We start from the raw sequence: 16,732 nt of genomic DNA on the forward strand, positions 1-16,732 counted from the left end.
GGCATTTGGAATAAGCCACTCAAGATGCTTAGTTTCTAACCAGGGAACATCTAGATAAGAAACAATCATGATAATTCTGGACTTTTTGAACCTGAGCAATGTTGTTTTATGGGCACATGAGACAACAATGTGGTTTTATCTAGAAGAAATGTCATTACTGCCCATATTTCACAAGCTAGATTATTTAAAATACCAGTGATTTGTTAGGCCTTTAAACTTTTCATTAATTAGCAAAAAAAAATAGTTTGTGAATAGCTTGGTTCATGGTAATAGATATTTCAGGCAGACTCTAACTTTCAATTATGAAAATTAAAAATGGTGCCATCTAAATGTAGATGCTGTATAAATGAGTTCCATTAGTCATACACTGACTGTCTTCACAGTGACCAATATCCAGATCTCACTGAATCCTCACAATAGTGAAAGAAATCTGAAGGTAGCAGCCAACCATAGATTATTAAAATCTTATATCTGTGGTTACAATGTGAAGAAAACCCTGTGAATAATTTTAGACTTCCTTTAAAAAAATAGAATTTACCATTGACTAGCATATCACAAAAGGCAAATACTTCCCTGATCAAAATTTGCTTTTGCAGATGAAGTCTACTTACAGTCAGTAGATAGGAATGAGTAAACTGGACCCCATGTTTGTTTAACACACGGGAATTTGATTTTCTTTACTCAGAGAAGCTGATTGGGCACAGGCCAGAGCAAGAACTGCCCAAAGTCCTTCTCAATCCAAATACTAGATTGCAGTAAGATCAGAATCCCAGTCTTCTGTAGATGATGAGATCAGTATCCCAGATGTCGTTTATTAGAGTGAGACATAAAGTTTTTCAATTAGTTTTAATGTTTTTCTATCAGATTTTCCAGATAAGGAAAACATTCATGTGAGCGAGAGTTCTTGACCAGTCAACAGATTTCTGATCCTACCTGATCTTAACAAGAGTGATTATCTTCTCCTCTGCAGTTTATTCCGATGTCTATAAATAGCTTTACTGATTTCAGGGAGGAAAAACTGCTTTTGACAGGGATCCATTGACCTCATTCTGAGCTAGGTTTAGAAAATCACAGAAGAGCTTCATTCTGGTGAATGCACTATGACCCCCGAGGAAGAATGGGGAGATGAGCATGATGTAAGAGTGGGGTGGTAAGGACTTGGGGAAATTAAAGGGGGGGACCCAGAGGACCTAAAGGGGATTTTTTGGATGAAAGTACCTGATTTGACCCAACAAGTATTTGCTGAGGAAACTAGTTGCTATAGTAAGATCACTGTCACTCAACTTCAACCCTAGAAACTGCTGATACCATTAGATGTGGTACTTAGATTGTGCTGGTGCTTAGCATCTCTACTATTTACTCAGCTTTCAAACCAAGGTTGTGAGAAAATGACCCAGTTCTTCTCAAGGTTTTCTCCTCTCTCACCTTTAAGCCTGAGACAAGAATGGGACTAAAAATATCAACACTCTAGAAACAAAGGAAAGCACTGTGTACATTTTAAGAGCATTTCATATGCATTCTCTCATTAGATCCTAACAATTTTCATTTCATAGAAAGAGAAGTGAGGGTCATAGACTTAAGCAATTTGCCTAAGATCTAACAACTAGTGAGCAGTGGACTGGGTGTTCTAACTCCACATGCCCTGTCTGCCACAAACCCTGCCCTCTGCTACCTGGCTAGTGGACTGTGCTCAACTCCCTCACATTTGTGTTGGGGGCTGAAACCTGCCCTCCCTTCATGATACTCTTTAAGGTATAGATGTACACATAATCCATACCTTTGATGAGTAGTAGTTTCCCTTGCTCCCTCTAGTCTCACTGACTGGATGGGTGGCGTCAAGAGTAATAAAACTGCCTCCAGCAAGGGCATGTTTGCAACTGGCGCCACAGCACCATGCCAGCTACACATGCAAACTTCTAAAACCTACCCAGCAACTAAAGCCAAGTGGAAAGCTCAGTGAAGCTGACAAGCCCCAGGACACTCCATTGGACATTTTGCCCCTTTGAGCATTTGCTGTTTGGTGAAGAAAAAGCACTGAAGGGTTCCAGCTGGAACTCTACAACAGGAAAAAGCTCTTTTTGTTAATTCAAAACAGTTTGGAATCCATTACAGTTCTTCCCAAACTTCCAAGATATGGGGGAGGAAATTCACTGGATTCTACAATATATTTTTCTAGGCAGATTGCCATCGTCATCCTAATGACAGAGAAGCTATAAATATTGATACAATGGCCACAGATGGCAAGTCATCCAGCCTCCTCATTTACTCTCTTGAGTCTGGCTTGGCTATCCAAACCACCTATAGAGCAGCTCCTTCTTTTTCCAGCAATCCCAGCCATGTACTTTCTCTGTGAAGCAATTTTGGACAGCTGTGCTCTTGGAGTGATCATGTGCGTTTCTGCTGTTGAGTGGGCAGGGAGAATAGGGTATAATAAGGGAGAATTGTTCTCATAGTTACACATTTGCAGGTCAGGAAAAATTGATATCCTCTGAAATATTGAATAACTGTTAGCCCGTAGGTCAATAACCTAGGATCCCTGTTTCTCACCTTGGTCATGACTATATAGTATATATAGGTATAGATATAGATACAGATTTAGATTAGATTTAGACTTTTAAATTTGTTGGAATTAGAATAGAATCAAAGCACCTGACCCAGAATAAGTACTTAATAAATGCTTGTTGAATAAATAATAATCAAACGTTAATAATAATAACTACCATTTATTGACTACTTTGCTGTGTGCCAAATATATGCTAAGCACTTTACACACATTCATAATATTTGTTTAATCTTTCCTGCAGCTGTACAAAGTCTATTATTATCTCCATTTTACAGATGGAGAAAGCAGAAATTTAGAGAGATTAAGCAACTTGGTAAGACCAAGATTCAGACCTAGGTCTCACTGAACTTAAAACTGATGTCTTTACTACTACTGCCTTTTGTGTATTAAGACAGGGAAGCATCCCAGTTAATTACCTTGGTCTTAGAGTTCTTTGGCAGTTATCCAAAACTACTTATTTCCATATTGCCTGCAAATATCTTAAGAATTTCCAGGTTATATTTCAGATATTACTTACTAATATCCAAAGCCCTTCTTGAGACACCATTTTAATCTAACAAAATTACACCTTTGGTTTGAAAATTGCTCTGAGAAGGAATGGGACCCAGTGATAACACTGAAAGACTGGTGCTGTATTTTTAAACTTGTTCAGGCAGCATGGCCACTGGAAATAATAGCACAGTTTGCAGAGCTCCCCACAAAAATTGATAAGCTTTAAATAACTGAGTAAATGCATTCATACTTAATCAGATACCATCTTACACCAGGTTCTAATAGAGATATGTGGTTGCAGAAAAATTTATGAGAGAAATTTAAAATTATTAAAATACCATCCACTAATTTAATTTCTTCCTGCCCTTTGGAAACAATGAAAATGACACTTGTTCATTTGTATCAGTAGGACACCTCATTTCAGCTCACAGAACACTAATGTTCCACAGGCACAGAGTTTGAGAAGCTCTGGGTTTGTGAGTTTTCTCTCTCTTCCCATCCCTTTCAAATCTTGAGGGTATTGCCTTTCAAATCTTGAGGGTATTTCCAGCTCATATGTAACCTTTCCATCTTACTGTAGAACTATTTCTACTAGTTAGAATGGACATATAGCACTACTCTGAAACAGAGTGCACATGCTTGAGTGGCCTACAGTTTTCTTGAGGAAATCCCAGCTTAGGGAGCCTCTGATTCTGCATGGTCCAGTGGCCCCTACATCTTCTTTATTTGTTACTATTATCCATATTTGTTAATTGGGAGGAGACAAAACCCAAAATAGTGTAAAACTTAGGTACTAAAAATACTATGAACAGTAGCAGGCCAACTTTCTTCTACTCTCCTATACTAGTTAAATATGCAGCTACCTTATCTATACAGCTTTTTTGGACAAGACTCAGGCTAGTCCCTAATTGGTGAAAGTTATTTTTCTGACTTTTCTCATGACATCGAGAATAAACAAGGACATCTGATTTCTCATATGACTAAGCCTTAAGCAAGACAGTCGAAGAGTGTTATTATATGGTTCAAATCCCCCATCAAAGGTCCATCATTGTGTCAGAGAGTAATAGCATTCATTTATTAATTGAAAAATAGGTAACGGGCACCTACACTGTGTCTACATAGTTTATGCCGCTCTTCTCTTCTATGCTTCTACTCCTTCCACCATGCTGCCACGACCAGTGGGAAAACCCTTTCAGGTGGCTGATAGGCTTTCAATAATGACTCAATTTGAGTTATCCAGAAAGGTCTCATTAGTTCACTCTTTTCATAACCTCATGGACTTGGTTTAGAGAGAAGTGAAGTGTAGAAGTTCTCTACTGGCACTCAAATTCTAAAAACCAGAGAGCTGGGGGTGGGAGGATAGGGAGAAGATGGAACATACTAGAATCATCTGCTAAAGTTAAAAAATACACACACACATAAATACACACACGGGCTTTTGTTGTTTGTAGAATATAGAAAAATCTTTATCTGTGACTGCTTCAGAAATAAATTCCCTCCTCACCCCAGGCCTGGTAGGCTGGGATCATTTTAGTGAGTGAGCAATTTTGACCCCAGAGACAGACATGGGATTGAAAGCCAAACTGCTGAGTCATTCCTGTCACCACACCGGCAGTCTTGGAAAAGGTTCAGTCATTCAGTCAGTGGGCCGCTTTTTGGTGTACTTTATCATTTTGGGTTCTCACAATGTGTGTTTAAACTCTGGGTGACCCCAGGCAGCCTTCCAGACTGGCACAATTCACCAAGATATTCAGACAGATCATCTGTAAGTGAGGAAGAATGAAACCGAGGACCGGTTGGGGTCACTCATAACAGAGAGGCCAATACAGGTAGTAAAGGAGCCATGCACTCCTAGGGGAAGCACCTTTCAAGGTCTTGCCAACTTCACAAGTGAGTAAACCAGAAGAGGGGCAGGTGATGCATTGGAAAGCTTTGGAATCACATGGACAGCCCTGAGTTCAAAAACCCTCATTCCACTACTAACTAGATGTGTGATTTCAGGCAATTATTTACCTTCCTGAGCCTTACTTTCCTTATCAGTAAATGAAATAACATTATGTGAAGTCTTTGACACAGTGCCTGGGATATGTTAAGCACAAAGTTTTCCTTTTCCCTTGTATGATATAATTGGAAGTAGCTCCACTCAATTCTGCCAGTCAAATTGCTCATTTTCACCAATAGTCGTTCTTAAAATCCTTATTACAATATAAATACCCTAGGAAGATATCAACTAATCCCCTTTATCAGATATCTCTTAAAGGGATTAATTGTGGATTGGAGAACAGAACCCCAAGGGAAAGAGATACTGGAGGAAGAGGGAGGGGCCTGAAAAGTTGAGAACTCTAAACCCTGTGGCCCTGAAGGAGATAGGAGACCCTGTGGCCCTGAAGGAGATAGGAGTGTGATGGTTTTCCACACTCCTAGAATTCTGATTAAGTTTGGAGGGACATTATGTGTTGAGAGGTCATATTTAGAGATTACATATCACACCTATGTTTTGAGGGTCTTCTCAAGGACGTTGGAACAGAAGAATGGGGGGGTGCAGAGAACTAATAGTTGGCCCCTTTTTTATTTTTGGTTTGCTGCTGGCATTTCTAGAGGTTGAGGAAGCAAGGAATAGTAATTGGACTGGGAGCATGAGTGTGTCAGGCTCAATGAGAAAGAAGTAATCATTCCCCCTTCATCTTTCTGCTCCAGCCTTTTCTTTGCCTCCCACCCACTGCTCATTTCCAGTCCTGATCAAAGCCAGTGTTGGACAGACAAGGAGCAGATATATACAGTATCTACATTCCTCGGATTAGGGGAAGGATGCGATGCTCTTTGGGTCCTGACACAGAGAAAGGAAGCAAACCAGGTGACTAAGCCTGAATTGATTGATCTGAATGACTAGAACAACAAGAGAACCCTAACCCCAGTGTGAAAGGAGATAGGAAAGATGGAGATGTCCCAAGGGCAGGATTGAAATCTCAAGTCCCCTTTCCATTGTGAAAGACCTAGGAATAAAACGCAGCCCAAGCTTAATTCACTATAGGTACCATGAAGCAAAAACATGAGCTTTGAACATATTATAGAGGAAAATGCTACCCACCTGATTACTAGATATCTTTGTGTTCTGTGTTGTAGTTTGGGAGGAGACTCTTTGAGGTGGTAGTTGAGCATTTAAGATGAGGGGAGTTGGTGTGGAATTGCTTCTTAGTGGGCATATAAAAGAAAATATTGCCTGGGCTTGGTTTCATGGTGGAGGTTATCCCCTTCCACCATCCTAACCAAATCATATGGGTTGTTGTGAAGAGCGGTTATCATTTGAACATAGAGAAAGCATTTATTAAATTACTGTTTAAACAGGGAAATGTTAGAATGTTAACCCACTTCAGAGTAAAGGACTCTACCAGCAACACGTGCGTTGAAGGCAGAAAATATGCTCATTGCAGATGATCTTTATCTGTTTGGTAAAGTATTTACAAGATCTCCGAGTTATGTTGTTCCCTTCCCCTGACAGCAGCAATCAACTACATTTCTCCTAAAATCATCGATTGTTCAGGCTTCTGATTAATTTAGGCCAGCCCTGCTAGGATTCCTAATATCAGATCCCCAGCAAACTGCAGTCCAAGGAATGGAAAGGGGAAAACATCTAAGGGGTTGGAGGGAATGGCTGAGGAGAAGAGAGCAATTAATAGATCAAGAATAAGAAAGATATAAAGAGGACCCAGGAAAATCAGAGAAATGAGAGAAGAAAGGTAGGAAGGGAAAAGAGGTGAGTTCTTTTTACTATTATAAATAGAAATAGCTAACTTACTATGTGTCAGACACTGCTTGCTCTAAGCACTTGCCTCCTATTAACTCATTTAATCATCTCAACAACACTATGAGTTGGATTAGTGTTATATCTCCATTTTTAAAAGAGGAAACTGAAGTACAGAGAGGTTAAGGAACTTGCCCAAGATTACCTAGCAAGTAAGTTTTAAGGCTGGGATTCCAACTGCTTCTCACTAAACCAGTAGTGCTTGCTCTTGGCCGCACATGAGAATCACCTGGGAGCTTTTAGAAATATTGAAGGTCATATCCTAGGCCAAGTAAGTCAGAATCTCTAAAAAGGGGACCCATGTATTAATCAGTTGGTGTGTTTTTAATCTCCCCAGATTATTTCAGTGTGTAGCCAAAGTTGAGAATCACTGTACTCCATCAAGCTCCAGTTCAAATTTAAATATGAAAAGAAGAACACATGTGAAACTTTCTTACATTATTTTTTCCTAAAGGTAGGATGGTGGGAGGTAATTGCTACAGGCCATACCATAGTTTCCCAAATATACACGTGGCTGAATTCACAGTTTTACCTAATGCTCACCATGATTCTGACTGTTAGATCAGAAAAGTACTAAAGAATCCATAACGCCATCTCTTCAAGGAAGAAGTGAGTTTGGCCACCAGGACTGCTTTGTTTTGTTGTTATGCTTAAACTACCTTTCTTACATGCATTCAGCTACGAGAATGGGAAGTTGCCCAAACATATGTCTGCATCAGGAATTATTTTCTTGTATTCCTGAATTTATGGTTTTACCAATAACAGCTCAAAATCTTTCCATTTCCCAACTGTAAATATGCTACCCCAACCCTGCTTACAATTCCTGGCCTATCCCTGTGGAAATTGCCTTTATTTGAACACACACAGAATAGTAATATCTTATAAAGTTCCTTTATCTAACTCATTCTCACCGTGACCTTAGTAAAGAAATTCCATTGTTGTCTTAAAAATTAAGCCAAAACCCAGGAAAATTAGATGACTTGTCCAAATTGACAAGGAAACTAAGCTGAGGAGAGATAGGACTCAAGTCTTCAGTTTTCAAATCCACTGCTCTTTTTAACACATCTGTGACTTAGGAAGCAATGGAATAAAGGAAACAAGAGGAGGAAGTATAAAAGAAAGTGAGATACCAAGTACCAAGTTCCCTAAGTAGCCCTCCCTCCCCATCAGTTTTCATCCACATCTGTCCGTGGACCAATTTACAGCTGCCCAGCTATCAGACCTCTTTTTTCTGAATGCTCTGGGTCCAGTCCTTTTCAGATTACTAGTGTCTATCAGAAAGCCAGTAGAGAGAGATTGGGGATGCCATGACAGCAGCCCCTAGGACAGATAAAACCTTTCTCTTTGGTTTTTCTGCCTCTCCTTCAGGAGACTTCACTGTTGCCATCTGGTTCCCTAACCAAGACACCTCTCGAGAAAACCTGTGCTAGGGAAAGGCCTGGTCCAGGTGGACAGATCCCAGGAGGGTCACGAGAATTTGAATCTGCTTCAGATAAACTCTCCACTTAAGGGGACCAGATCTAGATAAGACAGGAGCTTTGTAGATTTGCCCATAATCAACAGTACTCTCTAATCAATTCCAGCACTGTGTGAATGTAGACCGGAAAGGTTTCTTTCCCAATTCTTTGCAGCCTGGGGAGTAAGGAACCAGTAATTGACTCCAGCTTCCTTGAGTGTTATGCCCTGGAGTGAGTCAACACACACTTTCCCAAAAGGGCCTTCTAGGCAGCCTAGGCCAGTAAAAGGGTTCTCTTGACCCTGATCCTATTCTAGAACTCAGTTCTAACCCCTAGCAATGTGCAGGGAGAGGATCTCAGACAGGCTTTCCAAGAACGATATCTTAGCAGGCATGGGCTGGTAGGAAATAGAGAGAAAAGGAAGGACCCAGGATTGCTCTGGGTATTTAGATAGATTTCTATGGCACATTTGTGATACCTCACTTACCTTAGTAAGGGTTTGAGTGTGTGTAGAAGTAAAGTGGAAAGAGAAAGATAGGAGAGGAGAGCAGGGAAGGCCTAGTAGCTGACTGGAGGGTGGAGGGTGGGGAGAAATCCTGGCAAATCCCTTTTGCCCTTGATCCTAGGGATTGCTTAAGAACAAAGGAAGCTTTTTTTTTTTTTTTTTTTTTTTTGCTTCTTAAATAAGTCAAGTGTTCTAAGTTTAATGTGTACACCTTTCTAATTAGATTTTGAATTTATTTCCCTCGTTTAAGTATGTGACCTATGTAAAGGGAATTTACAAATTAGAATAAAGCTTAGAACTTTTGAATTAGGGTCTGAGAGATTATCTATCTAGTCTAATCCTTTTCATTTACAGAGAAGAAAATTGAGGCCCAGTGAGCTTAATCAGTTTGCCCAAGGTCACAGAGCTGGTTAGTGAAAGACCTAGAGGTAGAATATACTACTTTTTCCCCTTTTTGCACTTCATTTTGCCTTGACTGAGGCTCAGTAAGGATAGTGAGACAGATCTGTAAATGATCTAACTTGTCACTGGAAAAAATATAAATCAGTGGCCACAAAATTTCAGCCCTTCAGCCAAATTTCATCCATCACATCATAAAAAATAACTTGCCAAAGAGGGGTTTGAAAATCCAAACCAGATCCTTCTCCACTCCTAGAAGGGCCTGTTCCATTATATTGCACTAAAGCCAAGTGTTTCCAGCAAACCTGATCAGCTGCATTTTAGGGTTTGAGTGTTTGAGTTGTCATGATAAATGAAACCTACTAGATCAATATAATCTCTTCAGCAGCAGTTTGACCCCACCGATGCTGCTCAGGAGGAAGGAGGAAGGGGAAAAGATTCTAAGAAGCCAGTACCCCTGTGAACTTCTACACTAGGGTGTGCAGTCCCAGCCCATGGAGGAGCCACATTTAACACCTATCTTGACACAAAGTGCTGCCACTTCCAATGCACATACATTTCTGCTGCCACAGGCCTTTGAAATCTGGAACATTTGTTCAGGGGGAAGAACAGCAATCATTAAACCAAAAGCACTAACCTAGGATCTGGTTTTCCTTGAAGTGTCGGAGGTGTTCATTATTGCATAGCAGCTATGAGAAAGGCACTATTCCTCCAGGGGCATGGTTTTCTAGACCAGAACTAAATCATTTTGTTAATTCTCTGAAATTTGAGATTTTTGCTGATGGTTCCAAAATTAAATACTGAAATTTAAAGAAAAAAGTATACTTATACAGTCAGTGGGACATGGTAGAGAAGTTAGGGGAAGAAAAAACAAAGGCAACTTTTCTTCTGTAATTAAAAAAAGAAACTTAATTTCAGAGAATGTTTAGAGTTCTGAAAATCCCACCCTGAAAGCATTCTAACATTGCTCTCCTGTGCCTCACCTCAATGGATGAAGGTTACTACAGTTTATTAGATATAGGAAAACTATTTACAGGAGATTTCTTCATTGTGTAGTGATCCTGCCTTTAGGCTTGTTCACCAAACAGAAGAATTGTACTTTTCAATTCAGGACTCAGCCTGAAAACCTAACTCAGCCAACTGTTTCTTACGTTTCCACTTGGTCAGAGATGATCAGAGATGATCACGACATAGTCTCTGCCTTCCGATATATCATGGCCTAGTAGGGGAGATAAACAAGAAAATCAATACTTATAATACAAGGTCATAAGAGTTGAATACTGCATAGTGTTTGGAATCAAACAGGCTTAGATTCAAATTTCAGCTCTGTCATTTACTAGCAAGTGGCAAATCTTGGGCAAGATTTAACTTCTTTCTCTAAATCTTTGTTTTCTCCTCCATAAAGTACTGACCTCATGAAGTTATTGTGAAGATTAAATGATATAGTGTGTATAAAGCCCTTAGCACAATCTTTGGAAAATGATAACCACTCAATAAATGTAATCTCCTAGTATAATAGCGATTGAAGTATTTATAGGGTGCTACGAGGTCCAGAGAAAGGGGATTAGAAGAACAGGGGAGAGGAAAAGATATTGCCAAGGAAGGCTGTCAGGACATAATGACACAGGCTGTATTTTGAAGAATAGGTTGCAGTCAATAAGATGGGATGAAGGGAAGGTAAGACTGTTTGACACAGGAGGAGCAGAATCTACCTAAGCACAGAGTCATGACAGAACATAGGATGTTTGAGGGACTTGGTATGGAAATAGCTTAATATGGTTGGAGCAAAGGGATACTTACAGAAACTGAGGCTAGAGAATGAAGGATATTAAAAGGTAAGTAAAAATTCTTATATAGTTCTTTAATTTAACAGTGAAGGGAAGAAAAGTTAAAATTAGAAAAAGAGGGTGAATCCCAGCCAGCGTAGCTCAGTGATTGAGCATCAACCTATGATTGAGGAGATCTTGGTTCCATTCCTGGTCAGGGCACATGCCCAGGTTGTAGGCTCAGTCCCCAACAGGGGGCATGCAGGAGGCAGCTCATCAATGACTCTCTCATCATTGATGTTTCTATCTCTCTCTCACTTTTCCTTCCTCTCTCTGAAATCAATAAAAATATTTTTTTTTAACAAAAGAGGATGAATAGCCTTAAAGAGCTAAAATTTGGAATCAGTACAAGGTATCAAGTGAGTGTTCTGAATGTTGTACATAAACCCAGCACCCCTTTGGTAAGCTTTAATGGGAAAACCTTACATTCTAACCATAATGCAACAAACTTAGGAATTAGAAAATAAAAACAAACTTTCTTAGAAATTTTAAATCACACTTTTATATAACCCTTAGGTTAAAAATGAAATCAAAATAGTAAAACAGACTATTTGGAAAAGAACTATGAGAATACTACATAACAAAGCCTGTGGAGTGAGACCAAAGTGAAACTCAGAGGAAATTTTAGAGCCTTAAAAGCATCTGCCAAAAACCAAGAAATACTAAAACTAAATGAATTAAGCATTTAATTCAAGAAATTAGACTCCTACATTTGTAAGTGATCGTGTGCTGCCTGTGCCCTGGTCATTGATAGTGCAGCAAGAGGATCGCTGAAAGGCATTTTCCCTGTGTTTGAAGGGCCCAGCTGTCCCTTCCAAACCCTGGAGCTTTGACACACTAGCTGGGGGGCGGGGGGGGGGGAGAATAAACCTAAAGAAAGTTAAAAGAATGATTTAGTTAAATTGAAAACAAAATACCATTTTAAAAAACAGAGTTGATTGATAAAACCAAAAGCTGTGTTTTTCAAAAAGGAAAAAAAAAGATAAGCTTTTGGTAAATCAGATTTTTAAACAAGAGAATACACAAATAAAAAGCATTCAGCCTGGCCAGGTGTGGCTCAGCGGTTGAGCATCTTCCTAGGATCTAGGCGATTGGGGTTCAGTTCCCAGTCAGGGCACATGCCCAGGTTGCGGGCTCGATCCCCAGTCGGGGGCATGCAGGAGGCAGCCAATCAGTGACTCTCATCATTGATGTTTCTCTCTCTCTCTCTCTCTCTCTCTCTCTCTCTCCCCCTCTCCCCCTCTCCCTCTCCCTCTCCCCCCTCTCTTTTCCTCTCCCTGAAATCAATAAAGATATATTTTTAAAAATTTAAAAAGAGAATTGAAAGGCTATAGAATTTTAAAAACAAACAAAAAAGCATTCAATTAAATAATAATATGAGATTTCAGATTTCAAGAGAATATCATGTATAACTTTATTCCACTATAAATTACTAAAATTTCACTTATAAGTAGTACAAAGCCTGAAGAGACTAAAACCTATAGAAGAAAAATGGAAAGTAGTCAAAGATTTACCACCAGGCTCAGATAATTCTGCCAGTGAATTCCAAGAAACCATCAAGGAACAGATCATTACTGCATAGAAACAGAAGAAAAACTTATCAACTCAGTCTATAAGACCAGTTAACATTTATTACCAAAACAGGCAAAGGATGGCACAAAAAAAGAAGACTCTGGACCAGTCTCACTTACAAATTTTAAAACTCTAAATATATTATTAGCAAATGAATACAAAGATATAAGAAAATCTATTAGTATAATTCACTATACTTGATTAAGATAAAAACATATGGTAATTTCTTTAAAATGAAAAAATTTTAAAGCATTTGATGAAATGCAACAACATTCCTGACTAAGACAAATTTAAAACTTTAAAACTCTTGTAAAGCCAGGAGTAAAACATTTTCACTATAATCTATAGTAAATATCGTACTTGTGATATCATATCATTCTAGACCATTAGAAGCATTTTCTTCAGGGTTAGGAATAAAACAAGAATGCCTCCTACCACTACTAATATATAATAGCATATTAGAGATATTAGCCAATGCACTATGGCAAGAAAAAGAAATGAGAAATGTAAACACTGGAAAAAAAGAAATAAATAAACCACTATTATTTGCAGATGTAATTGTCTATCCAAAATAGAAAAAATAAGTAAAATCCAGGATAAAAAACTATTTGAATTGACAAGAGTTCAGGAAATTGAAATAGATTCAATATACTAAAATTAATAATTTTTCTAAACAGCAGGGATATATTAGAAAATAAAACAAAAGTATAGATTATAAAGTAAATAATAAAAGTAAAGAAGTATTTAAGGATACATCTAAGAAGATCTGCATGAAGGAAAAATAAAAAATGTAAAAGTAATTAAAGCTCACCATTTAAAAATTTAAAGAAGGAAACTATAAAGAAGAAAGTGAAAATTACCTGCAACCTCACCACTCAGCAGAAACCTATGTTAAAATCTGGGGGAGGAGGTCTATCATTCCAAACAGTAACAGTATTTAAAAACTATGTCTTGTCTCTTTGAAAATATATTTGCTACATTAAGCAAAAGAGAAGACAAAGCTTGTTTTAGAAGCATATTTAAAGCTGTGGTGAAAAAGTAAGTAGAGGTTATAAAACATAGACTCATCAGGAAGGAGCAGAAGTTGTGAATGAGATTTCTGAATGAATAGAAGCATACTGGCAGAAGAGCCCTCAGTCTGGGGAGGAGATTGCCTTGCTACCATGTTATGTCAACTGATTACATAGATTTAGTCCTGGCCAGGAAAATAATGCCCCCAGAACGGGCTCTGGTAGTCTTGGTTTCATTCCATCTTCCTGTATGTATACAGTTCTTGCTTGCTATCTCTTTACCCTCCCTTCCCACTTTATTTTAGAACCAAAGCAAAACAAACAAAGAGACGGGTGAGTAGTTTGGCTGAATATGCCTCGTATATGAGGCCAGAGAATTTTGTAACTCAACCTCCTGTTCTTCTGCTCCCCCAGACCGCCCAGGTTTGCTGAATGTGAAGCCCATTGAGGACATACAAGACAACTTGCTGCAAGCCTTGGAGCTCCAGCTCAAGCTGAACCACCCTGAATCCTCTCAGCTCTTTGCCAAGCTGCTCCAGAAAATGACAGACCTCAGACAAATTGTAACAGAACATGTGCAGCTATTGCAAGTAATAAAGAAAACAGAGACAGACATGAGTCTTCACCCACTCCTACAGGAAATATACAAGGACTTGTATTAGCAGAGAAGTCCTAATTCACTGACAACATTTTCCTTCTTCCGATTGCACTATTATTTTGAGGGAAGATCTGACACCTAAAAAATTTACTGTGAAAAAGCATTTTAAAAAGAAAAGGTTTTAGAATAATAGATCTATTTTATGCATATTGTTTATAAAGATACATTTACAATTTACTTTTAATATTAAAAATTGCCACATTATGAAATTGGTGGATGTATTTGAAGACTGAGTCTGATGTGTTCCCCAATCCTTTTATTTTCTTCTCAATTTTCTCACTTTTTCCTCACTTTCTTCCTCTCTGTCTCCCTCCCTCCCTCCCTTCCTTCCATTATTTTTCTTCCTCCTTTCTTTCTTACACATTTTTTCAAAATGTGAATGGAACTGCTGATCAGCTTTCACTCTCAGTAAATTAATTTTTTACTCAACTTACAACATTTCTGAACCCTCCATCTGCTTTAACAATCACAACTAAGAAGGGAAAGGGAACTTCAGGACCAAAAACTGCTCAGAGCATGTGTTTCTTAACCTGGATATGCTAATAGGGAGCACATCCCTAGGCCTACCACGAATCCAATCTTCTTCTACAATCCCAACCAAGATTTTCATTCACCAAGAGCAGCCTACTAACAGGATATCAAGGTGTACACAAATACCCAGTGGCAAGTTGTGAACTATTAGAAGCTGTGAGTAACACAGAAGTGTTTTTAAATTTGGCACCTGCCAAAAAGAACTTAACAGTTGAGTTCAGGAGAAAAGATTAATCTTTCATAAAAACAGATGATAATGCACAGTATAATAATCATGCACCAAATGAATGATTCAGGCTATAAGAACTGTAAGAGTTCAAAGGAAGTGAAGATTAATGAAGACTGGAATAGTCAAGAGTGACTCCAAATTCATTAGTGGAACTCAAAGGATGTGTTGGGGTTTGGATAGGTAGAGAGTAGGAGAGGAAACATTCTAAGAAAGCAAAACAGCAGGAACAAGATGAAGACGAAACCAAAACATGAGTGAGGGAAAAGAACCATGTTGTAGTTCTAACATATATAGAGCAGCTTTGCTAGTTATTCCCGTCATCTTCCTTGGGACCACCTTGCCCAGAGATCTCTTTTCTGATCTCAAAGGTTAATTATGCATATTGTTTAGGTAATATCTCCCCAGCAAGTAGGTTATATGTTCCCTAAAAGCAGGGACCTTCTTGGCACAATTAATAGATTCGATTGAAGCTACCGCATTCACTAGCATTGCTTACCCATGAACTCGTAATACTATCCTGAGGTCTCTTTACCAGGATGGTTATTTCCACTGACGTAAATTATTTTCCTGCTGCCTCTCCCTTAACCTTTCCTTATGGTATTGATACTCAGGAGAACATAACTTTACATTTGAGGCTTTCAAGCCAAAATATCAGGAAACACCTTTTCGTGCTTTACCCCAAAATAAACAGATATTCAAAGAATCGGGTTACAGAAATGAGTCCTTACCCCAGCCCTAAAAATGTAGCTTCCCTAATCCTTTAGGCGAGACAACTTCTGAGCTCCCACCTTTAGAACAACAGATGTAACCACGTCATATTGGGACCAGCGACTGAGGGCCATTGTCTAAGTGACACCAAAACATCGGGAAGAAATGTGACAAATTCAGTTGGTCATGTGGCTATTTTTTCTTTCCTTCATTGATGCAGAGCATCAGGATATTTTGAAATATCCAGGTGACTGACTAGAGGTTTCACTACTGTTCCATGTGGAGAGTTTATCATCCAGGAGATCTTAAAAAAGAACAGGCAGGCAGTAGACAAGGTGAGGATTCCACCTCAGAGGAGATCCCTTGTTTACAAGATTTACCAAACAAAAAGTCTTTCAGCACACTGCCTGCTCTCAGTTCCCACCAGCGCTCCACAGCCCATCCAAGCCCTTTTCACATTCTCCGAGCTGTAGCTGCCAATGTGGGGAGGAAAGGGGATGCTCTCAGCTCTTTGGCACTGATGATAAGCATTAAATAGCTTTTAAATCCTGGCAGCTTTCAACTTCCCATCTCTCTGACTTTTTCCCTGTGGTTTGGACAATCATTTGCTAAATATTTTATGACAAATCATATACAGCCTCTAAAGCTCCTGCTCCTTTCTCAGTCTCCCTTTCCCCCAGGATGATTCACAAGTTAATCAACAACTATATCATCAGTTATTCATAGTACTTTCTCCGGACACAAACACATTTTCAGATTTGTGTTAGCAAAGTAGGAAGAAAACTAACATTGGTCAAGAGTCAAAAAAAGGGTTTCGAAGCTCCCATGAGAGCCCTACCCCAGCACCGCCTTTGCATATGACCTGGCTCCTCTCCCATTTCCCTGCTGTGCTTGGAGCCCAGGAACAGCAGGGTACATACGGAAGAAACCATATCTGCTCACCCTCTCTCTCTAGCTACAGTAAAAACACCTGACCTGAG

General features: G+C 39.1%; 1 protein-coding gene across 5 annotated transcripts in view; it reads left to right on the forward strand.

Annotated features, from left to right (window-relative positions):
• Positions 1 to 15,741, forward strand: part of PPARG (peroxisome proliferator activated receptor gamma) — a 125,090-nt gene extending 109,349 nt beyond the window's left edge. For 4 of the 5 annotated variants that reach the window (XM_081159064.1, XM_081159066.1, XM_081159065.1 and 1 more), the window contains exon 8: positions 14,041 to 15,741. In XM_081159064.1, coding sequence (XP_081015190.1) covers positions 14,041 to 14,288 — 248 coding nt within the window. In that variant the 3' untranslated portion in view covers positions 14,289 to 15,741. The remainder of the gene's footprint in view (positions 1 to 14,040) is intronic. The other variant, XM_081159067.1, reaches the window with a different exon arrangement.
• The last annotated feature ends 991 nt before the right edge of the window (positions 15,742 to 16,732 follow it).

This window comes from Miniopterus schreibersii (genome assembly GCF_964146895.1).
Source record: "Miniopterus schreibersii genome assembly, chromosome: 15".
Lineage (NCBI taxonomy): Eukaryota > Metazoa > Chordata > Mammalia > Chiroptera > Miniopteridae > Miniopterus > Miniopterus schreibersii.